General features: G+C 36.5%; 2 protein-coding genes and 2 long non-coding RNA genes across 4 annotated transcripts; 2 read left to right on the top strand and 2 right to left on the bottom strand.

The window, feature by feature from the left end:
- The first annotated feature begins 351 nt into the window (after window positions 1-351).
- On the top strand, window positions 352-2,857 carry LOC122318133 (GDSL esterase/lipase At1g29670-like). Its single transcript, XM_043135304.1, has 5 exons — window positions 352-752; window positions 1,258-1,394; window positions 1,547-1,780; window positions 1,942-2,182; window positions 2,317-2,857. The coding sequence occupies exons 1-5, from the start codon at window positions 497-499 to the stop codon at window positions 2,541-2,543; spliced, it is 1,095 nt and encodes a 364-aa protein (XP_042991238.1). The 5' UTR covers window positions 352-496; the 3' UTR covers window positions 2,544-2,857.
- Window positions 2,858-5,438: 2,581 nt separating this feature from the next.
- On the bottom strand, window positions 5,439-8,544 carry LOC122319340. Its single transcript, XR_006245061.1, has 3 exons — window positions 8,346-8,544; window positions 8,083-8,148; window positions 5,439-5,525 (listed from the first exon to the last, which is right to left on the bottom strand). It is a non-coding gene; the product is annotated as an uncharacterized LOC122319340 (long non-coding RNA).
- Window positions 8,545-13,428: 4,884 nt separating this feature from the next.
- On the bottom strand, window positions 13,429-16,778 carry LOC122318712 (protein FAR1-RELATED SEQUENCE 5-like). The gene is made up of 7 exons (XM_043136286.1): window positions 16,692-16,778; window positions 16,553-16,627; window positions 16,317-16,445; window positions 13,984-16,230; window positions 13,778-13,867; window positions 13,613-13,690; window positions 13,429-13,491 (listed from the first exon to the last, which is right to left on the bottom strand). Exons 1-7 carry the CDS (start codon window positions 16,776-16,778, stop codon window positions 13,429-13,431), a joined length of 2,769 nt encoding a protein of 922 aa, XP_042992220.1.
- A 1,998-nt stretch (window positions 16,779-18,776) lies between these two features.
- On the top strand, window positions 18,777-21,838 carry LOC122319312. Its single transcript, XR_006245055.1, has 5 exons — window positions 18,777-18,937; window positions 19,034-19,154; window positions 19,303-20,313; window positions 21,108-21,186; window positions 21,571-21,838. It is a non-coding gene; the product is annotated as an uncharacterized LOC122319312 (long non-coding RNA).
- The last annotated feature ends 1,338 nt before the right edge of the window (window positions 21,839-23,176 follow it).

Here is a 23,176-nt window from a genome sequence, read left to right as displayed (position 1 = left end):
AATGTAGGTAACCTTTATGCATGATTTTCTTTTCATATTCATTTCCAAGTACTGAATTAATTAATAATCGAACGGCTGTATACGTACAACTAGAGGATTCTGAAATATTTGTATTACTCAGTACTCGATCGTTACTCCATTGTATAGGAGCCAAAATAATTAACCAACTTGTTCCTAATTCTCTGCGGGCAAGTCAAAATTTGTCGCGGTTCGATCTTAACAATGCATGCATGGGGCTAGCTAATCTATTCTTTATTCAAGAGCATGTACTCCCATTTTAGATCATCGATCGTGCCCAGAAATCTGGCCATAAATATATAGTTCTCCCCGGCCGACCTTGTACGGTAATTTTGTACAGAGTTTCGAGTATTTAACCACTTTCAACTTCTGATTTCCTTTCTCACAACCACTACTTATACGTACTACACATGTTTCATAATTCCCAAGTGATCTGATCATCATCTCCTTAGTTGTTTAATTTCGATCGTCGTCATTAATGGCATATTGGCTTGTAATACTAGGGAAGCTGCTAGCTTGGATCTTGCTGGTGTCAAGTTTCCTGCAGCAACATTTTGCTAATGGGGAGCCCCAAGTACCCTGTTTCTTCATATTTGGGGACTCGTTTTCCGATAACGGGAACAATAATAACCGTGCAACGGTGGCAAAAGCTAATTATCAACCATATGGGATTGATTTCCCCAATGGGACGACGGGGAGGTTTACCAACGGTCGTAATCTGGCGGATTTCACTGGTATGCATTTTCTTTTTCCACCTAAGTAGAAGGACAATGCTACTCCCACAAGAGGCCGGAGTCCACCGAATTAAACGTCTACCGAGAAGGCAAATGTTTTTTTTCTTTTTTTCTTTTTTTCAAATATTTTTTAAAATTTAATAAAAAATTTAAAAAATAAATAAAAATTAGAAATTCATTAAAAATATGTACTTAACTATTAAGTAAAAATAAGAAATAAGAAATCGGACCACCAATATCGATCTGTGTACGTACGTTCACAACATTTCCCATAGTTAAGTAAATATTTTTTTTAATGAATTTCTAATTTTTATTTATTTTTTAAATTTTTTATTAAATTTAAAAAAAATATTTGAAAACAAAACAGAAAAAATAAAAAAACATTTGCCTTCTCGGTAGACGTTTCGGTGGACTCCCAATGTCGTAGTAGCACTGTCAATATATACAGAGTTCTATCTATATACACGCACACACATCATGCTTTTGAACATTTTTTTAATTACAGCGGAAAAACTGGGTTTTCCTGTGGATTCCATCCCACCCTACGCAAATGCTGCTGACGGATCGGTGGGGAAAATACTTAAGGGTGTCAATTATGCATCTGGCGGAGCGGGAATTCTGACTGAAACTGGAAAAACACTGGTAATTAATTAGGTGCACAAAAAGTGGCATATTGCATGCATATGCATAAATATAAATGTCTGGTTGCTATATATATATATATAGAGTATTGCTATATTCTTCTATATATATATATGTAATTAATTGGTTCATCGATCAATTATAATTTGCAGGGTGATCTGATACCCGTGGATGAGCAGTTGATAAATCACCAGAAAACAGTATCGCGCATTATCAATGCGTTGGGAAATAAGAACGCCACTCAACTCCTAAACAAATGCATATACTCGGTTGCAATCGGCACTAATGACTACATTAACTACTACCACGCGCACAAGTTCTATCCTACTAGTACCCCTTCTCAATTCGCTGAAATTCTCCTTCAGAAACTCTCTCAGCAATTAAGGGTTAGTGTGTGTGTGTATATGTATATATACACGATTAAAAAAATGCATGCTTGGTTTAGAAAGAGATTATATAATTTTAAAACTGACGTGTGGCTCATTTTTAAATCTGATCACCATGATCATGATCAGGCTGATGTTGTATATATATGTTGATGTGTTAGACTTTGCACCAGCGTGGAGCAAGGAAAATAGTCGTTTATGGACTGGGTCTACTCGGTTGTTTTCCATATGCAGTGAAAAGATACGGAGCGAACATTTCTGGACGTGTCGACAAAATCAATGAGGGTGTCTCACTTTTCGACAGTGGGCTTAAATCACTGGTGTCCGACCTCAACAACAATCTAACCAATGCTACTTTTATCTTCATAAACAGTACTGGGATTTCGTTAGACAGCATTTCAGGTACGATAATATTATTACCTCAACATAATCTCTCTCTCTCTCTCTCTCTATATATATACACACACTTTTATGTACGTATATGAGATGCCTGAGATGGATTGAAATATGAATCCTGCATGTGTGCATGTCTGTAGGTTCCATTACAGTTTCAAATGCAGCTTGCTGTCAAGTGTCGGAGCTGTTCACAGCGCCGCAATGCATACCTTTTGCAGAGACATGCGGCAACAGGATCCAATATGCTTTCTGGGATGAAGTGCATCCAACTGAAATCGCATTTTCGGCTACTGCGGCAAGAGCATACAGAGCTCTGCTTCGAACTGATTCTTATCCATTTGATATTCAACGCCTCGCCCAGATCTAATCAAATTAACTAATATGTGATGAGAAAATATTCTCTGGTGAAAATAAATTAATAATTATATATTGATGTAGTAACCATGAATAATGCTTAAATTGCCGATGGGTACGTTTGATCTATATATAATAAATAAAGTTTGTTCTAAATTGATAGCTAAGAGCCTAAGTACAGTACCACAGATCATGAAAATATTAGTTCGGCTACGTACGTCGCTACAAGAGTTCAGGCGTTTTGCGGCGATTTCAGGTCTGTTGGAAATAAAATCGCTGTAAAAACCCTTTAATTGCAACGATTTAGTCATTGCTGCAGCTTCTTTACACCGAGTTTTGAAAGTGATTTCTTGCATTTTTTTTTTTTTAACTTTTTACGACAGAAAAATTCGCAGCAATAGACTAGCTGGTCTTTTGGGGCGATTGTTTACTTTTTGTGACGGGAAAATCTGCTGTAATTGTAGAACTAATTTCTGCGACGTGGGTGGCCGATGCATTAGCACCCCTTGTGGAAAAACGACCTTTTGCGGTGAAAAAAATATTTTCCGGTGAAATTTAGTTGCCGCAATTAATTTTAAAGTTCATATCCCCCTTTTCCCCCTGGAAAACTCTTGTTGCAAGCCACTTGCGGACGGATTCGCGCACCAGGCTGACGTGGACATTAATGAAACGGTGAGTTTTATTCTAAGCGGGAAGATGAATTTGACAAACCGGCTGCACTCCTTTCGATATTCACTTTTCCCACCTTTTTCGTTTTTCACTTCTCCTCTCACCTCTCAGCTCACTACAACAGATTGCACTTTTCCCGGCGATTTATAATCGCCGGGAAAAGTGGAAAAATCCCCGCCAAATACATATACCGGCGATTACAAAATCGCTGAATATTCGCCGGTACTATTCAGCCATTTCCGATATACTGCGGCGGAAACCAAAAAATCGCCGCTAAAACTAACGGATTTCCCAGCGAGTTTTGAATCGCCGGTAAAGAAATTTAAAAACAGAAAGTCATTTGCCAGCGATTACAAAATCGCTGCCAAATCCTTTGCCAGCGATTACAAAATCGCTGCCAAATTCTTTGCCAGCGATTTTTGAATCGCTGGCAAAGGAATTTAAAAACATAAAGTCATTTGCCAGCGATTAGAAAATCGCTACTAAATCCTTTCCCAGCGATTTTTGAATCGCTGGCAAATGACTTCTGAGCTTTAAATTCCTTTGCCAGCGAATAAAAAATCGCTGGGAAATCCTTTGGCAGCGATTTTTTATTCGCTGGCAAATGTCTTTCGGTTATTAAATTTATTTGCCAGCGATTCAAAAATCGCTGCCAAATGATTTACCAGCGATTTTTTAATCGCCGCCATTAAACACCCTTTGCAGTTTTATCAGCCTATTCCCCGCGAGAAAATGGCTTTTTCCGGCGACTTTTAATCGCCGCAAATAGTATTTAATAAATAAAAAAAAAATTATAATACAGTTGAACCTATATGGTTGTCATAGCCTAAAACACACAACATCCTTATCATATAATTAAATCAACTTATTATATCTTGTAAATTCATCAAAATCTATATTCATGAATATAGATCATTATCCTAGATCTATATTCAACCTCACCTGATATCCATCCTAAAGGAAAGGAAAACACTGACCTTTTCCCACTTTAACCATCTGTGATACCAGTTTGCACCAACTTGCCTCCCACATCAATTGTTATCTACTGTTTTACCAATATAACAAGAAATCTACCCAAAAAAAAATATCATGATTAATATCAATTGACACCAGTCACACTTTCCAAGTACTAGCTACCACAAAATAGAGTCTGTAAATTTGCACAGATGTAAACAAGCTTTCATTAATACAAAATGGATTGGATGGTAAGGAACTTACTCATCAAATCCCTTGCTTGAAATAGGGTTCTATGGGAAACTGTCTAGCTTTAATCTGAAGCTGGTGCAATCACTACCCTATTGTAGGGATTTAAACTGTCTAGCTTTAAACTGTCTAGCTTTAAAAGTGGTACCAGCATGTGTACTTTTTTTCTTTAGAAGGACAGCAATGACTCCAAAATGAGTTCAATAACTAACCACGTATACCAACACCTTTAGCATTGTGCTAATGCTATAGTTATAACATGCTGCTCCAATTTAATCAGAAAGTATAGAACCTGGAAAGAAAATACCTTGCTAATAGCAGCAGTAGTATTTCCGGCAGCATCTAAAGCATCTGTGAATTTCCCGTATCTTATGGCTCATACCAGCCATTTCTGCAATTCCACATCCCGCACCGGACTGCAATATTTGAACATGGTAATAAGCATCACATTTGTAAGTTGTTGGTACGATACATACAAATATTCATGTAGAAGCATTCATGTTTTGTGCAACACACCCAAGGAAAGTGCATGGTGGTAAAATCCCTCAGATTGGACGAGGTCATTTAAACTCATTAGATGGTTAGTGATCTCTTTTACAGATTTAAATAGAAGGAACAGGTCACAAAGTGATGTAGGGATCACAGAGTTACCAACTTGTCATAAAATTATTTTCTAATAGAAAGCTTCCTTAGAAACTTAAAACAATTTTGACATTTCATGATGATTCCTTGCCACTATGGGTGAACCTACAGCCAATTACAGATTCTATGGACTGCAGTGATAATTTCATTATGTCTAAAGAAAATTGGGAATATTTGACTCAAAATTTGTGATATATTTGACAGGATCCAAATCTGAAATGGTCATGCAATATAAAAGTTGGAATGCCACGTTTCAGCAGCAGAGCTACAGAAAAAGATCCAATTATCACTACATGGATAGGTATTAATGTTAATATTATAAGCAGCTCTGCAGCAGTGCAGAAGACCAAAAGAAAATAAGCACTAAACTGTAAATCTGAAAATGATCACTCACCTGTAATCATTGCTGGTATAATATACTGTAGTGTACCCAATAGCAAGTCCAGCCCACAAGCCAATGGCAACACAGAAGACAATGTGCCTGAATCAATTTATTTTAATAAATCAATCGAAACCTCTTGCGAAACAATAAGAATTTGCCAAAGGACAGACGAAGGGGGGAAGCCTACCAATTCTTTACAGCCTTCTCAGCCCCAAAATCATAAAGAGTAAATTCCGATGGCAAAGCAAAGAAATTGACCACGGCAATACCAACAGTCATCAAGACAGTTGATATAAGAAGTTGTCTCTTCAAGGATGGTTCAATCTCACTCACATTCTTGATCTCAACTGAACTATTGGGTAGCATGCAGTTGAGCAGAGTGTGTAGCCTTAATACACACTCAACACATGAAATGGGTAGTTTTACAAAAACAAAAATAAAACAAATCTGATGCACTCAGAGTTGGAGCAATATTCTCATGCTCTTAAACATCATAACAGTGATGTTTATAAAAAAACTGTTATAAACTAAGGATACATTATAACAGTGACTTATTTATTAAAAATAAATAAAAACATCATAACAATCACATCTCATGAGACAGAATAAGAACAGACCATCATTAACAAACCTGTAAGAACCTTATGCTGTAAAAAAAAATTAGGATAAACTAAGGGAGTTGGTAGCTTGACACAGGTCACATGTGAAAATGAGGTGGCACAGCAAGTGGAAAGGTCGAGTATAATTAGGTGAAAATAGCACAAAAGGTTTTCCAATCTTGACAGATTCATACTTCTATTTTTTATTAGAACACCAAGTGGATTGATTGGTTAAACCTGCTGCATGATCAGGTAAATGTTTGTGAAATCCTACTTTCCTACTAAATAACTTTTGTACAAATTTCATTACCAAAGCTACTATTATGCACCGGAACCACAACTCAGAACCACAATTCCATGGCATGGTAGTAGTGTATTTTAAACAATACCAAAATAATTGACAAACCAACCCAAAACCACAACTCATATGCACAAAACAGATGCACAACACAGATGCACAGAAAAGAACCACAACTTTGATGCACAAAACAGAACCACAACTGTCATGTGCACTAAAATGTCACTGCACTAAAACAGAACCACATAACAGATGAAGTTTGTAGTTCAAGCAGTCTCAAAGGCTCTTTCTTTTATATTTTCTTTATAATTTTTAGTAATTTGAAATATAGAATAGATGTTAAACACATATAGAACATCTGAAGGCATGAACCTTATTGTTAAAAAAACAGAGCAATGCACTAAAAATTTGTAAAAATATCGATGGCTGGAAGCTCTTCTAATATTCTAATGGGATGCACTAACTTATGTAGTCTTTAGTAATATTATTTGAACATGAATGTCGCAGCTTCTCACTGCATGGGAGTTTTAAGTGATCTGCATATTCAACATTTACCATATACTGGCTTTGTTTTTCTTGCCTTTAACTCATTCATTGGACTTAATTCTGCTTTAAGTTTGAGTCCCCACATGCCCTAATATCATTATAAATTAACAGGCATGAAAAGAAATTAAATCAGAAAAAAAAAAAAGAAAAAAAAAAGGTAATCTTGGCAACTGGCAAGGTATCTCTATTCTTAAATACTCATATCTCTATACTATCAAGATCAAACAATTACCCAGCTAAAAGATGATAACTTAACGAGAAATGTTTGATCTATAAAGAGATCTTGCAGTAATAAACTTGGGAATAACGACATGACGTCGTTTGATGTGAGGCGTCAGATTATAGACCAACACTTTTTATTATAAAATAGATGATGTAACGTTTCACATTAAGTTATCATGCCAGTTTATATATTCACTTTTATAAAATCTCTTTCTAGACCTAAGACTTGATCTCTTAACAGCATTTCTTGATCCTTTTCAAAGTGGAAATCATTGTTCAACCTGTTATAAATTAAAATTATTCTTGAATGTCAAACGTACTAATGATATAAATAAATAATCGAATGATAGGCAAAAGACATGAATGTTATTTTCACACTAACTAGTTATACCTAACTAAAAGATTGTAATATAATAAAAGTGAGTTCTTCTTTTCAAAAGTGAGAACTCACTGTTCAACCTTTTTACATGTAGCCTAAAGTATTATTAATCTTATCAGACGTGCATAGGATAAAAAGGTAAGACAAGTAACAGCCAACTAATCCATTAGTTCTAACTGCATCTTTCCTTTGCACTCACTACTGCATCATGCACAAACGATTAATATTCATGCAAACAACCAAAGCTATTAGTGGCTTGAGATTAAAGAGATTATCAGTAGGGCCAACCTCATGAGCCCCAAATCCCACCTCCTCTTTATCACTATGGATTAATTAATTTTCCATAGTGAGCCTAATCAGATAACTAAATACAATTACTTAGCCCAGATTTGCTAAATTTAAAATCATTAAAGCCAGTTATATATTATTTGGCAGGTCGGGCTCCATTTGCATCAGAAATTGAACTGCAATTGAAGGTTTCAGAATGGAGTTCAATTAGGAAGCTTATATGATTTGTCTAATACCGGGAACGAAAAGGATGGGGCATCTGATTTATAACTTGAAGTGAACGTGGGTGTGTCCGTGAGAAGCAGAGAAGGAGAAGGTGCTTACCACTGGTCGGCAACTCAGAACTCCAACAACTCCCACAAGCCGTGCAGCACCAAACCCACAATCAATCTGCGGTGGAGATAGAGAAGGGGAAATAACTGAATGCCCTAGGATTCGAAGTCAGAGGGTTTTCACGAGTGAGAGAGAGAGAGAGAGAGAGAGAGAGAGAGAGAGAGAGAGAGAGAGAGAGAGAGAGAGAGAGAGAGAGAGAGAGAGAGAGAGAGAGAGAGAGAGAGAGAGAGAGAGAGAGAAACTCAGAATCGAACCTGAAGCTGCCGAGGATGGAGTCTGGTTCAACTTCCGTGGGAGGGAAATGGAGTGGGGGTGGTGTGGCTAAATCGCTGGAGATTTCCTTCGGCTGAAATAGGTAAGCATATGGCGTCGGTGGTCTTTTGGAGAAGGACAGAACGTATAGAGGCGTGGAGAAAGAAGGAGCAGGCCGTAGGGAATCGGGGGGTGGGTTTTGGTGGGGGTGGGGGGGGGGGTGGGGGAGGACGCGGGACGAGGATGAAAATTAAGACTTGGCGCCCAAAGATACAGGTGAAGTGACGTAGTTTAGGCGATGGGAAAAGTATATTGAACTATAGCAGCGATTTCATAATCGTTGCAATAGTTATTATAAACTCCCGGCTACTGAATGGTTTTATTAGATCATAATAATCGCGGGGATTTTTAACTCACCGGGAAAACATACTTTTGCCAACGATATTTTTCGCGGCGATTATGAAATCGCCGGAATATCCCCGATTTCTTGTAGTGGCTCTCAGCTCTCATCCCCGTTCTGCACCTCTCACCTTTCACCTCTCATCCCCGGTTTGACAAACTTCTCCTCTCACCTCTCACCTCTCATCCCCGTGTGAGCAAAGGGAGAAAATCCTCCCCATCTCAAAACCCCTCTCATCTCTGAAGGTCTTCAGATGTTGCTGCGGTAAGCCGGATTTCCCTGCGGTAGATCTGTGCAGTTCGGGAAAATATATATCATAATAGGTCTCTCTCTCTCTCTCTCTCTCTCTCTCTCTCTCTCTCTCTCTCTCGCTTTTGGTTATTCGATCGTTAACATTGGTTATATATTGATGTTTTGCTTAATCGATCTGTATTTGGCCTAGGGTTTTCTGTTGGACTTGGCCTAGGGTTTTTTTTTTTTGGGGTTTTCTGTGTTTTCGTTGTTAAAAGCCCCTAATTTGTTCGAAGATATTATTTAGGAATGTTGTGAGAAAATTAACATGATTTGTATACATTTTATCGATCTGTACATGCTGTTGGACTTGGCCTAGGGTTTTATTTTTTTGGGTTTTCTGTTTTTTCCTTGTTAGAAGCCCCTAATCTGTTGGAAGATCTTATTTAGGTTTGCTGTGAGAAAATTAACATGATTAGTTGTAAATTTTCATTATCTGTACATGCTGTTGTACTCGGCCTACGGTTTTTTTCTTTTTGGGTTTGCTGTGTGTTCCTTGTTAGAAGCCCCTAATCTGTTCCAATATATGTTTTAGATTTGCTGTGAGAAAACTAACATCATTTTTAGTAGATAATATCGATCTGTACATGGTGTTGCATTGTAATAGGCAACTTATTTTTAATTTTTTTTTTTCGATTTGAGGAATTGTTAGAAGCCTGGTTTTAAGGATACCCATGGATTTGGATTTTTTTGGATTTGTTAGGATTTGTTTTTAGTCCTGTGAATTGAAGGCAAGAAAAAGTAAGTCTGATTTCCAATATCCAGTTCGAGTTGCTCTGTTTTTTCTGAATCCATTTGGGTATTTTCCATTTGTGGTTGTTTTATCTTTTTACATATAAAATATCTTGTACTATTATGAAATATATATACATATACATATACATATACATATACATATCTTGTAAAATGAATGTGTTTGTGTATATAAATAATATAATATATAGATAGATCATATTGTAATAAGAACAATATGATGAGAATCATTCACTATAAACTAAGCTTTAAAATCATTGTCAGGTGGGTGAGTAGGATTGGGAATACGTGATAAAGATCTGTATCCAAGGCTTGAGGCCATACGGTTATGTTATAAAGTTCAATGATAGATGGTCCCATGAGTTTGGCCCTTCAATCTTTTTAATATGTTCCCTCATGAATAATCTATACGCCCACCAATATCTTCGTTCTTCATTTCAATTACATTTTCTGTTTGAAAATATTGTAGGTTAGACTGCCACTTCTTGAATTTTTAGAAATAATCTGTGTAGTTTTAGAATGTGTATGTCTCATACATTCCTTTAAAACAATAGTGATTTTTTTGTAACTTTTTTATAATCAAGTTTACTTTTATAATGTCTTTGATGTTAGAGATTTGCACTTCCTAAACGTATATAGCATTATTTCTTGATTTGTTTAGAATTATAGAAACAAATCTCGACTTTACAAGTTACTTGTGTAAAGTATGTGCGCCCTGGGATGTGTACACCATCATAGTAGATGAACTAGTTTATTTATGTTCAGAGTTCCATACTTTCTGCATATAGCAGTATGTGAAGTGAAGTGAAGTTTTCATTTTTACAAGATACTTTTGCAAAGTATGTGTGCACTTGGATGTGGATACCATCATAGTAGATGGTATCCAACTTTTGCTAAAGCATTGAACACACCTTTACACTTCACTTCAACTTGGGGCACACATAGACTAACTCCTTTTGCACTTGATTTTTAAGGATTAAACTCAGCTCCCCTTCGGCTGGATTAAACTCAGCTAACCTTTTTTGGGTGTTCAACCATCTCACCTTTTTTTGAGTAAATTCTCTTCTAAAAGAAAAAAATTTTCTAAACCCCAACAGAAAACAATGAATGAAAAACACTATTTTTTTTTAGCAACAGCATACTGCATCGTTGATTGGGAACAAGTTATCTGAGGGAGATAAGGTATCATTGTCAGTTTCTTCATCTTCTATTTCATATCATACTTTGAGAAACAACCCAATTTGCAATTGTGGGTCACCTGCTTCACTTAGATGGTCGAACACGCCAAGAAATCCGGGCCGATCCTTCTTTGGGTGTTCAAAGTACAATACGAAGGTACAAAAATCGATTATTGTATACTTTTCCATTACCAATTTCAGATTGACTACATGTTTTGATAACATTCTCAATTGTTTGTTTGTTTATACAGGGATTACCACATTGCAACTTTTTCATATGGGCAGATAGTGGTAAGGAAATAGAGAATGACCTTATGAAAGTAGAAATTGAGATTTGTATGAAGAAGGAAGAGCTCCAGAAAACACATGAAGAGTTGCAGAAAACACATGAAGAGGTTCGGAAATTATTGCAACTGTTTCGAAGAAGAGAGGAAGAGGTTCGAATAAGAGAGGAAGAGGTTCAAAAAATGATGGAAGAGGTTCAACGTTGGATGGAAGAGGTTCGCCTAAGAGATGGCGAAATTGTCAAGAGGGAGGTGGAAGTCCGGCGTCAACGCACACATATTCGTATATATTGGGCAGTTTCTATTTTACTTTATTTGTACTTGATACGATCGCATTGAGTAGCCTAACTTACCTGGAAACTCAATAAACCAAATATGGACTTCCTTGTTCATATTTGGTTTAGAGTACTTTGGGACGTTGTGACATCTGTGCATGAACTGTGTTTTGTATAAATCTGTGGAAGAGGTTCAGTATTTTGGAACTTTTGGTACAACACTTTTGAATAAGTGTTGTAATTTGTATGTGGAAATTGAAGTTTAGGGTTCTGGACAGGTCTGGCTATGAAAGTAGAAATTTGGATATTTTTTGTACAAGTCTGAACAGTAGTTCAGATTTGGTTTAGAGTAGTTTGGGACTTTGCCTTATTTGTGCTTGAACTGTATGTTGTATAAATGTAGATATATGTTGACTATTTTGAGTAGTTTTGGGACAACACTTTTGTAAAAGTGTTGCAATTTGTATATGGAAATTGATCATGAATAAATCTGGACAGATATGCCTAGTTTAAACCAAATCTGGAAATTTTGAGTATGTGTATAATGATGGATAGGTCTGAAAACATCTGAATGTGCTGTGTTGGTAGGAGTAAATCTGGAAATTGTGCTGTGTTGTTGGATATGCTAAATCTGGAAATTGTATATGCAAAAACCGTCCAAAACCTAGTCCAGAAATAGCATATACTGAATGTGACAGAAAAATGGAAATTCTATTACTTTCCTTACACCCGAGAAAGAAATTAATGTTATAAGTCCATAAGTCAATACACAAACATGTCCATCTCGGCTCCAAGTCTTTTGGGTGTGATGTGAATTCCACTTGAAGCAATCTTTCAATTTACTAAGGTCACCTCTTGAAGCCGTATAACATATGGGTGATCTTTTAAAAATTGGTTGTTGCACCTGAAGTGACCAAAACTGCTCAAGTGATAGCAATAACCTGTGAATGGCTTCAGGACCCCAACAAAATTGCAGTAAATCCAGGTACAATGCAGGAAACTATTTGTCATTCACATGGGATAGAATGGGCAGTATCCATCAATTACATGAACCTCTTCCTCTAATAAGCTAGATATATATCAACGAATAATTTACAATAAGAGTCCACCCTATGATAAATAATTACAACAGGTTCTTTACACCAAAAAATAATTACAACAGCTTCAATACACACATCAAAACATAATTACAACTTCTCCACCCATCAATTTCCTAATTGCATAAACTAAAGTCCAAAAATTTAGGACATGTCAATGATTACAAAAATAATATATCCACCCATCGTCCAAAATCATTTACTCAAAAGTTGGATTTGCCTCAGCCTATCTCCATGGTAATCTATTGAATACCATAGTGCATATTGGTGGTTTAAGTTGAGCTGGTCGACTCCCCATCATTCTTCCCCTTAATCTTCATGGCTTTCTACAAAATAAACTGAAATCATCATCATTCTCAAACTGGAAAGCAAAGCACCCAATCATTGAATGTGCTCAATCAATATCATAAATTAGGTTCAGTTTTAGCTGAATATGACATCAAAGTATCATGTGCCCAAAAAACATATATATATATATATATATATCGGTTAAAATTTGTATGTGCAAAATTCAGTGCAAAATAATACAGTATAAGTTCAAATTCTTTTTTCCCACAAGCTAGCTGAAAATCCATATGCATAACACTTCCTTCACATGCTAAGGCATATATATATGAACCAATTCATACTCCACCAAACCAGCAAGTGTATTTTTTCCACAAGTAGATATCTTGAGCATCATGATTAAACATTCAATGTGCAAAAGTAAATGCAAAATTGCCATGCGTCAATGTTAAATATTTTTTCCCAATCCCACTTAAATAATGTGCTTAAGCATTCGAGATACAAAATAATACGTAAAGTGACCTATTGCCACGGTTGTGTCCCAAGCAAGCTATCCGGCTGACTAGTATCCAATCGAAGTTGCATCTGTCACACGTATAATATAACAGTTAATATTCAAACGAACATCCCCCAGAAAAAGTTTACCTATTTACACCGGATGTAACATTTAGTTTGAGATGACAACAATTAAACTAAATCATCTTACACTTTCTTGAGTCTCATTCACCGCAAAGTCTAACTCGGTGGCACTAAAGTTCAACACTTCGGTAGCGTTCTGAGAAGGCTAATAATACAAAATGCAAAATATTAGTAAGAACTAAAGTTTAATATGCTTGACGTACTTTCCTAGCATTAAAAACCCAAGTGTAACCTGAAATGTGACACTTTGTTGTGTCCCAACATCTGTTGAACCAAATAAATTCCTTCTAGTTCCCACAATTTCGCCTTCTATTCCATGCGGCTACAAAGGAGAAAAATAAGAGTGTAAGTTTTAAGTCATAAAGAACGCTTAAAAGTAAAACCCACATAAAGTTCAACATTTGTTAGTGAAAATTGAGAATGGTTAATTGAGTTAACCTGTTTACGTTTTCCTTTCTGAGTAGCCTTCTTCGTCGTGGGTTTCAAATGTTCAATCATGGATTTTTTCCTGAGAGATGGCGGTCTGCCTTTTCCTCTCACTACATGGGGACTCAGTACATATTTAGACGTGGCAGTTTTAGTTTCCACGGCCCCCGTAACATTCACCTTTGATGGCGGCTTGTTCGTGCAGTAGCCTAAGTTCATTGCATCTAACTTAGCTAGCATGTCCTCCGTGTGCTCATCACATGAAGATGCATTTGTGGCTACTTCGTTGCATTTCTTTATGATACGTGAATATCTGCTAACTTCAGGTCTCTCATCAACCCCATCATAACTACTTCGTATAAGAGTGTAAGTTCTCTTTATGTCTTTCCGCCATCGATCTAGTATGTACTTTTCTGGCACCGATCGAACTTTGTTAAGTCTCATAATGCCCAATACATGCCTACACAATACCCCTCTCATCTCAAACAAGGCACATGAACATTTCACCTCACATTCAGCCTCATTAAAGTAGACCGTGTGGGTAACCTCCTTGATGAAATCATCAACATTCACTTCATCTTCTACATTGTATGTTGCAATTACACCATCCTTCCGGTGTAGAGTTGGAAGAGTTGCAAGCATCCCTATTACTTCTTTATGAACTTCTCTAAATTTATTGCAAGTGTATATGTCTTGAAAAGTCTTCTCAAGTGGAGAGGGAGAGACGACGGGAATTGTAACATTGAATGACTGGAAGTCCGCCGCACTTTCATTCTCAATCTTCTTCCTCAATGCATTATCGAACTGATCGACAAACTCTTTTAAGTTTGTCTTAGCATGAACATACCCGTCGAAAAAAGCGTTCATACTCTCTCTTCGTTGGGTTGTACTCATTCCCGCCCAGAAAACATCTTTCATGAATACCGGTGCCCAATATGTACGCTCAGCGTATAAACTCTTCAACCAAGCATTATCCTGCAAGTTGTACTTCTGAATTAACACTTCCCAAGACCCCTCAAACTCCTCAACTGTGTGAGAGTCATACACACAATTTAACAACCCAGTTTTCAATCCAGTTTTGAATGCACCATGTGAACCTAGCTTCTCAGGCAACTTTTTCAAAATGTGCCATAGGTAGAATCTGTGTCGACTATTCGGAAAGACAAAGCTTATTGCATTTTTCATGGCTCTATCTTGGTCCGTGATAATAGCCTTGGGAGCTTCACCGTCCATACAATTACACCAAGTTTGAAATAACCATGTAAAAGTTTCTGTGTCCTCACTAGAAATTAATCCTGCGCCCAACAAAATCGACTGGCCATGGTGGTTTACACCAACAAACGGTGCAAACGGCATCCCATATCTGTTTGTCAAATAGGTGGTGTCGAAGGTCACAACATCACCAAAATATTTGTAGGCTGCCCTACTTCGTGCATCCGCCCATAATACATTCCTCAACCGTCCGTCATCATCCATATCCATTAGTGAAAAGAATCCGTCATTTTTGTATTGCATCCGCGCAAAATACTCACGGAGGGCTCCAGCACCACCTTTCCCAAGTCGAAGGTGGCGTGCCTTGTCAATATAATTACGACAGTCCTTTTCATTGAATGGCAAGTTCTCAAACCCACCCGCTTCTTGCATAAGAGAGGCAAAACTCTTGTCCATTCTTATCCCAGCTTGATCATTTATGTCTAACACTCTCTTAACGGACTCGCTCACTTCTCTATTACAGCGAAAAAATCTCGACTTTTTTGGACTTAATCCGTGATTATGGGAATTATCTACACTGTTCACCTTGAACACACCTCTTTCTAACGTCACATTTATTCTTGCCTTACAGTCTGTCTTTGATGTCGGACGTGGCCTGGCAACATTTGATGTACGGTTACGTGCCTTCCCACCCCGAGCACAACCCAATGTGACATATCTAAGGCTCCCATCCTCAAACCTATGGCTCCTCTGAGTCATTATCCCAAAACCGCATTGTTGCCCATATCTTTTATAATAAGACAGTAAGTCCTCTTCAGATTTAAACACCATCCCCAATTTCGGCTCCTCAACAATATCGGCCCCCTCAATCTGGGGCAGCATATCATGTGCCCCAGACTGATCATCACTCCTCCCATCAACAGTATCCATACTTTTTCCAGTAGACTCAGGTGTGGGATCTTGGGTTTCATCAACATGGCTTGAACTTGCAGAGTGTAACCCGATCGAAGGGTTAAGATTCGAGATAAATGGGGGCTGCGGAATTCCCTGCAGTTTACACCCACTAAATGAAATAAATCAATTTCATACAGGGTTAAATATAAGTGCAAAATCTGCTCGAATGAATTTATCACCTGACTAGTTTGTGAAGATGCACTGGCTTCAGGACGCTCGAGAAATGGGGGTAACCACGCATTTGGCATTGGTGGATGACAACCATGCATATAGTTTGAAAAATCGGGGTAACATGGTATTGGTATCACCTAGGGATTATGGAAAAAATATGTATTAATATTTTTCATCAGATTTGATGCTCAATTTATGAATTATAACATAAATTCATCTGATCTTGGTTTAATGGAGATTTCACCTGGGTTGGTCGATTGGTTGATGGATTTCCAGTTGGAGCCGTCGATCCCAGTGGACATAATGGTATTGCTATCATCTGTGGAACAAAACCAGTCATGATGAAGTCACTTTCATGAATTTTAAACATGCTCAATGAGTACCTGGGAGGGAGGATTTGTGGATGGATTTGTTGTTGAATCTGCTGTAGAACGTGTTATAGGACATGCATGATCATTCCCTTTCTCCATCTAAACAAAGCATTAGAAGATTAAAAAAAAACGACATGCCTATATACCCAAAAACATAAATCTGGTACCTCAAGCATGCACTTCGTATATGTAGCAAAATAATAATATAATATTAAGAGTTGCAGAAAATATATTAATATTTGTAGTTTCAAATACACAATATATTACACCAACATTCAACTAAATATATTTGCAAATACACATTAAACCTGAAAAACTACATTTCCCCCAAATGCCCATCAACTAAGCAACATGGACTTGAAGCATCTCTATTACTACGGAATGGCTTGTTTGAACACGCCTTCTGATGCTTTTGGATAGACACCGGGTCGTCCTTGCATTTGTGATATGATTAAAATGTCATAGATAATTTATTACAAATGCCAATTAAATTTTTCCATTCAAACTCTTATAGGTTTATATATACACATATATACAACTCATGCTAACGGACCTTCTTAAACTAACTACTAAAATGACCATTGTGACATGCCACCACCACCCGCGTAGTGCTACATGAGTTATTATTAAAAAATCATGAGCATAAAAAAAACCAAAATACTTCAAAACATAAATGTGTCAAAAAAAAATTTATATTCAGAGAAAATTTCAAATTTAGATGTCCCCATCAAATTATATTTATAAAAGCATTAATAAACCACGCGACCCCACGTAGTGATGCCACGTCATATATATGATCAGCACTAAGCTTCATAGATATATGGCTTGCTAGCATTATAGTTAATACATATAAATTATGAAAGTATTAGCTAAATTGAAGTAATAGAAGTTATAATTTCAATTAAGAATACAAAAAATTAATCCACCATCGATCTCATAAATAGATTCTAACTTAGTTAGCAACAACTAGCAATCATTTATGACTAAATTGTTCCTATTGGATGGTGCAAGCACATGATTTGGATTTAAGACATAAGAGTTGCCCACATTGTTAGCCATTGCCCCCAAAGTCAGATTCCTTTCTATTCACACCCTACTCACCTTCCTTTGATGGAGAATATACTTAAGTTCTCATTTAAGCATTCATATAATATTCAAAGTATTTTGTTCTCATTCTCTTAACAATAGCAAGAGTTTTCCATAACATTAAACCAAACATATAGTAAACCATTCCATAAACCAAAGCATTATGGGGTCCGTGAGGCTAGATCTTTTCTCGGGTTAAGAATTCAGCTTCAGCTTCAGCTACAACCGACCATTGACATGCATGAACTTGGGAAGATAATAAATTAAAAAAGCGATGGTTTTTTTTGTATAATATCTTACCATAAGCTAAAGTCTAAACAATATTTGCCTTATTTAAAAATAATAATAATAAAAGTTTGTTTCACCATGTCCATTTGTACTCCATATAACTCAGTTTTGATACTCCATGTAACTCTGTTTTCAAAAGGCAAAGCCAAATCCTTCATTATTACAACAACCAGGAACTAAATGCAGTTAAATAAAAGAGTTTATACCTTTCTAGGAAGTGGTCGCGCAGAGGAGCTCGTTGTGTAGTTTACGTCGTCGCGCAAAAGAGATGGTTGTGCACTGGAGGTGCTCGCGCAGAGTTGGTCGCGCAGAAGAGCTGGTTCTGCAGTGGAGGTGGTCGCGCGGAGCTGGTTGTGCAGTGGAGGTGATCGCACGAAGGAGGTGGTTCTGCAGTGGAGATGGTCATGCGAAGGAGGTGGTTCCACAGTGTAGGTGGTCGCGCGAAGGAGGTGGTGCTCGCGCGGACTCGCTGGTGCGGATGAGATCGTCGCGCGGAGGAGATGAGGCTGCTCGCTCGGGGAGCTCAGCTCAGGGTCGCTCGGAGCAGCTTCAAGATGACCTGGGAGGGAAAATGTCTGAACTAGCGTGCGGAAGAAGCTTTCCTGCGATCGTCCAAAAATTTTTTTTTTTCGTCTGCCACGTCATCATTAGTGCGCAAATCCGTCCGCAAGTGGCCTGCACGTAGAACTACTCTTTCCCCCCCTGATTTTTGTCTGGTCTCTCTCTCTCTCTCTCTTCCTGCGACTGCAGTCCACTCCCCCCCGCGCGAGCTCACCCAAAGCCAGTCCCTCTCTGGTGCGACCTCACCCAGAACTAGTCCCCCCACCTTCCCCCCCCCTCCCCCGGCGGCGTAACCTTAGGGGACTCAGGGACAGGACTGACAGGTTCGAACTCTCTCTATTTTTTTTTTATTTTTCATTTGTTTGGTTTAATGTTTAATCAAGGTCTAATTTGGTGGGTTTGGCTTGGACTTCTGGCAGGGTTGGGATTGAGATTCCTAGAATTGAAGTTTGGTATAAGCATTTATCGGTGGAAGGGGATGTGTATGTTGGAAGCCGAGCGCTTCCCACTCTTCTTAATGTCACCTTGAACACAATTGAGGTATATTTTCGAGTTTCTTTTGTTTTTTTCTTTCTAAAATTGAACTTTTCTTTTCTTGGTAGGGTTTAGATTTTTGTGGTAGAATGGGAAACAGAGGTACTATTTCCATGTAAAGCAACTTGAGGCTTCTTTAATTGTGTTATTTTAGAAAATTATTTGTTCAAAATATTATAGTAATGTTGAGGATTCAGAGCTAAGTGCCATCTTTGAGGTAATTTAAGTTAGGATCTGCTCCTTTTTTGTTTTTTTAATGATTTGAGATAGTTTCTTTCTTTCTATCATCTTCTTCTTCGTTTAAAAAAAAAAAAAGTAATCAAAGAATTTATTAGGAATTGCAAAAGGCATAGTGCAAGTACCCACAAAGTATACTTGTTTCTTTCTTTGATTTACAACAGCAACTTCACAATTGAATAATGCTTTACAAATAAAATTCAATGTTTTGATTGAAACATTGTCGATTTCGTTACTGTGCCAATTTTGTATGGTTTCATTGCCTGAAGCTGTTTTGTATGATTTCTTTTGGCATCTACAGTTCTTAAGGTTTGAATTGTTTTCAACATGAGCTGCTTCATCTACCCTGCACCTTCTCCAATTATGAAGTAAAATTCAGTTTCTTCTGTCATCAAATATATTTAGCCTTTTAGCTTTTTTTTGTTTTTAGTTTCTATGTGTTCCTAATGATCTAATTATTCATTCGCTTCACCTATATCCATGTTTCACATCAGTTTCCTGTGATTTTGTTGAAGTGGAAGACGCACATCCTGCTTTTGTAATGCAAAAGAGTTCAATGCGTCATTTTTATTTTTTATAACATGAAGTAAACATTCATCTCTGGCTTATAGCATACATTCTTACGAATAAAGTACTAGCTGGGCTCTTGATATGCTAGAGACTTGGGTAAGGTTGTTGGGTGCAGATATTGATAACTTTAAGAATTGCTTAAGTTCTACATTCTCCTCTTTTTCATTTTCTTCCATTTTTTATTCCACACTATATGTTTTAAGTTGTAACTTTCATTCTCATGGTTCAGAGTAATGGTTTGTTATTATAGTATGTCATGACTTCATCAGCTCCTTACATGAATTTGGCTACATCAGAGATCAAGTACTCCTCATTTTGCTAACCATCAGTTACTCATCCAAAGAACCTGATGTGGAAGGTATAGTGTGGTTTAACCTTTGTCCTTTGTTCTGTTTGTAACTTAGTTTTGTACTCTATTGATTTACATATTTTCTCAAAACTTCTTTACAGTCATTTTAGAATTAGAGGGAGAAGACATAGAATCTCATGAAAACATGATAAACTGGTCCAATTTCCAATAGCCTTAAGACACTCTGTTAGTCACTAAAAAGAACTTCTCTAAACACATTCTGTTACTGAGTTCCCCTTTATTTATTCTATAAGTAAGAAGATTTTATTAATAAGTACAATGGTGCAACCCCTAGTCATTACTATGGGGTAACTATCTACTCTTATCAAGGAATATTTTCATGGATATACAGAATGCACTACCTTATTCCTACACTTTCCTTGGTTTTCTTTCTTTACATGAAAATTTGGTATTCTACTAGCAAACAAGGCTCTGAGAAGAAAAATGTATACCATTTACCTCGTACTACAGTTTATCTATGTGAGAAAACTTTGAAATCCATTTGTAGTTGTTACTTTTGGGATATTTTCACAAAAAATAGAATTTATAACGGTTACCTTCAGATCTTCATAGTTTTACAATGAAGATTGTTTATATATGTGCAAAAGCTGAACATATATGTACAGTGAAGATCTTCACAGTCTTTCTTAGACACTAAGCATATCTAGGCATGCATTAGCATCATATACATTTATAATATTAAGCTCTCAAATAATGGCAAAGACCTATTGAAGATACTCATGACTGGAAAAAGTTTTGTTTTCTAAGTTGCGGTACTAATAAATGTTTATCTTCCTTATCAGATAGAATTTTGTGGTTGGGGAGCAGTGGCTGCAGAAAAATTCAATAAAGGCGATTTTATAATTGAGTATATTGGAGAAGGTACTTTGTTTTATTTGGCTTAAGCTCAAATTCTCAACAGCCTACATTCCTTTATTTGCATGTTTTATTTTACTGTCAGTTTGGCTACATTCTCATGAATAAGAATATCTCATAATCAATCATTTCCTTGTTCATAATCCACCCTAGGGTTGTTAGTGAAAATGTAGAGAAATTTGGTATATAGAAAATATATAAAGTGGGTGGGTCCTGGATAAAGTTCATGAACTGAACTGCATGATGCATTTGAACTTAGATTTTTTGTTTTTGCAAGTTAATGACATCTTAAACTACGTTCTAAAGTTTACAATATCATAATAATTCCGGGGTTTGACATTGATTTCTACAAAATGGTTTTTCTCAGATTCAATGGCTTGGTTTATGCAGAAAACAAAGGGGGAGTACCACTCTAGAGATATTTCATAAACTTCCTCTGGATATGTAAAGTGATATTTTGCCAAGGCTTACAAAGTCCTAATATTTACATTCTCATAAACTTCCTCTGGATATGGAAATGGTTATTGTTGTTCATTTCCTTTGTGTTATTGTCATTTCCTTCTCTTTTCTTTCTTCTCAGTAAATATAAGTGTTTATGATGCAATTGTATTTGGTTGACAAGATTGTTACTTATTTCTTATGAGTTGATACCTAGAGTCATATATACTTCAGTTTTCAAGTAATATTTTGTTTTTTTGTAGGTCAAATGCATGCATATGGACCACAAATAAAAATTTATGAATGATCTCATGAACATAGGAAGTCTATAATATGCTTGGGTGTAATGGATTACTGGTTCTTTAAAGCTTGCATTATATGGTTATAACTGTTTTTAAAAGGAAAGATGCACTCTAGGGGGTGAGATTTATATAAATAGGTTCTTGACTCTAAGGGGTGAGATTTATATAAATAGGTTCTTGCTTTTTTCTTGTGTAAGTAAATTTTGGTTTTCAAAAATGTAAAAGTCATTTTTGATGTGCCTTCTGCCTTCTATTTGATTTTATGTTAGAGTTAATTCTATAATATAAATGTTTCATGTATCCTGTTTAATGCTTTTATTTATTTATTTTTTGAATGGGGTATTTCCGGCGATTCTTAATTGCTGGTATTTTTTTTAAAAAAAATTTGCAACACTATTTGCAGTGGAAACAATCGTAGGTAATACCTTACAAAATTGCTGCAAAAACTTATTTGCTGCTACAGATTATGCCGAAAAAGTTTTAATTCCATGGTTTAGAAGACTGTTTCTGTCGAATTTATGGGTCATTTGCGGCGATATTTTATCGCCGAAAATAGTTTTATTTCCAACGTTTCTTGCAAATCATTGATAAAAAGCAAAAGCAACACTTATTTGGCATCCAACGGGCGTCGATGTCAAAACCGATGGAAAAACTCATTTGCAGCGATTTTGATTACTTTTTGCGACAAAATCAAATGCTGAAAAAGGCTGTTTTTCTGCATGCATGCCTGGATCATTTTTTAGAAAGTTGTACTAATACCACTACTGCATGCCCATAAATAATGATCAATTGCATAGTTCGATCTAGATCGAGATTGTGCATGCATGCCCCCGCCCCAAAAACATTAATAATATTGAAGTTTCCAAGGACTATAATTAAGGGCATGCCAATATTGAGCAATGAACACAGAAGTCTGTATATATAAAGCTTATAATATAGGCAACTCTTTATATAAACCCAATCGCTAAGAGCAACAACAATTTATAATTGTTAAAATATAAAATAAATAATAAAATCTACATCTTCCTATGAGTTTAATGCCCCCTTTAGTTACACAGATAAAATGAAATGAGATTAGATGTTTTAAATAGTAATGAATAAAATATTGTTATAATATAATTTTTTAATATTACTTTTGTATTGAGATTTGAAAAAGTTAAATTGTTTATTATATTTTGTATGAGAATTTAAAAAAGTTGTAATGATGAATTGAAATGAGATGAGATGAGATGTTTTGGTAACCAATCAAGGCAGAC

The sequence above is a fragment of the Carya illinoinensis genome, chromosome 8 (genome assembly GCF_018687715.1).
Source record: "Carya illinoinensis cultivar Pawnee chromosome 8, C.illinoinensisPawnee_v1, whole genome shotgun sequence".
Taxonomy (NCBI): domain Eukaryota; kingdom Viridiplantae; phylum Streptophyta; class Magnoliopsida; order Fagales; family Juglandaceae; genus Carya; species Carya illinoinensis.
Note: the sequence above shows the minus strand (reverse complement) of the source record. Positions and strands in the feature narration are given on the sequence as shown.

What these genes read in the sequence shown, in the direction of transcription:
- LOC122318133 (XM_043135304.1), top strand. Translation starts at nt 497, where the DNA reads ATGGCATATTGGCTTGTAATACTAGGGAAGCTGCTAGCTTGGATCTTG. An exon ending in AACTCTCTCAGCAATTAAGG is followed by an intron (nt 1,781 to 1,941) that starts GTTAGTGTGTGT and finishes TTGATGTGTTAG; the next exon opens with ACTTTGCACCAGCGTGGAGC. An exon ending in TTCGTTAGACAGCATTTCAG is followed by an intron (nt 2,183 to 2,316) that starts GTACGATAATAT and finishes GCATGTCTGTAG; the next exon opens with GTTCCATTACAGTTTCAAAT.
- LOC122318712 (XM_043136286.1), bottom strand. Translation starts at nt 16,778, where the DNA reads ATGGAGAAAGGGAATGATCATGCATGTCCTATAACACGTTCTACAGCA. An exon ending in CCACAAATCCTCCCTCCCAG is followed by an intron (nt 16,628 to 16,691) that starts GTACTCATTGAG and finishes TTTGTTCCACAG; the next exon opens with ATGATAGCAATACCATTATG. An exon ending in CAACCAATCGACCAACCCAG is followed by an intron (nt 16,446 to 16,552) that starts GTGAAATCTCCA and finishes CATAATCCCTAG; the next exon opens with GTGATACCAATACCATGTTA.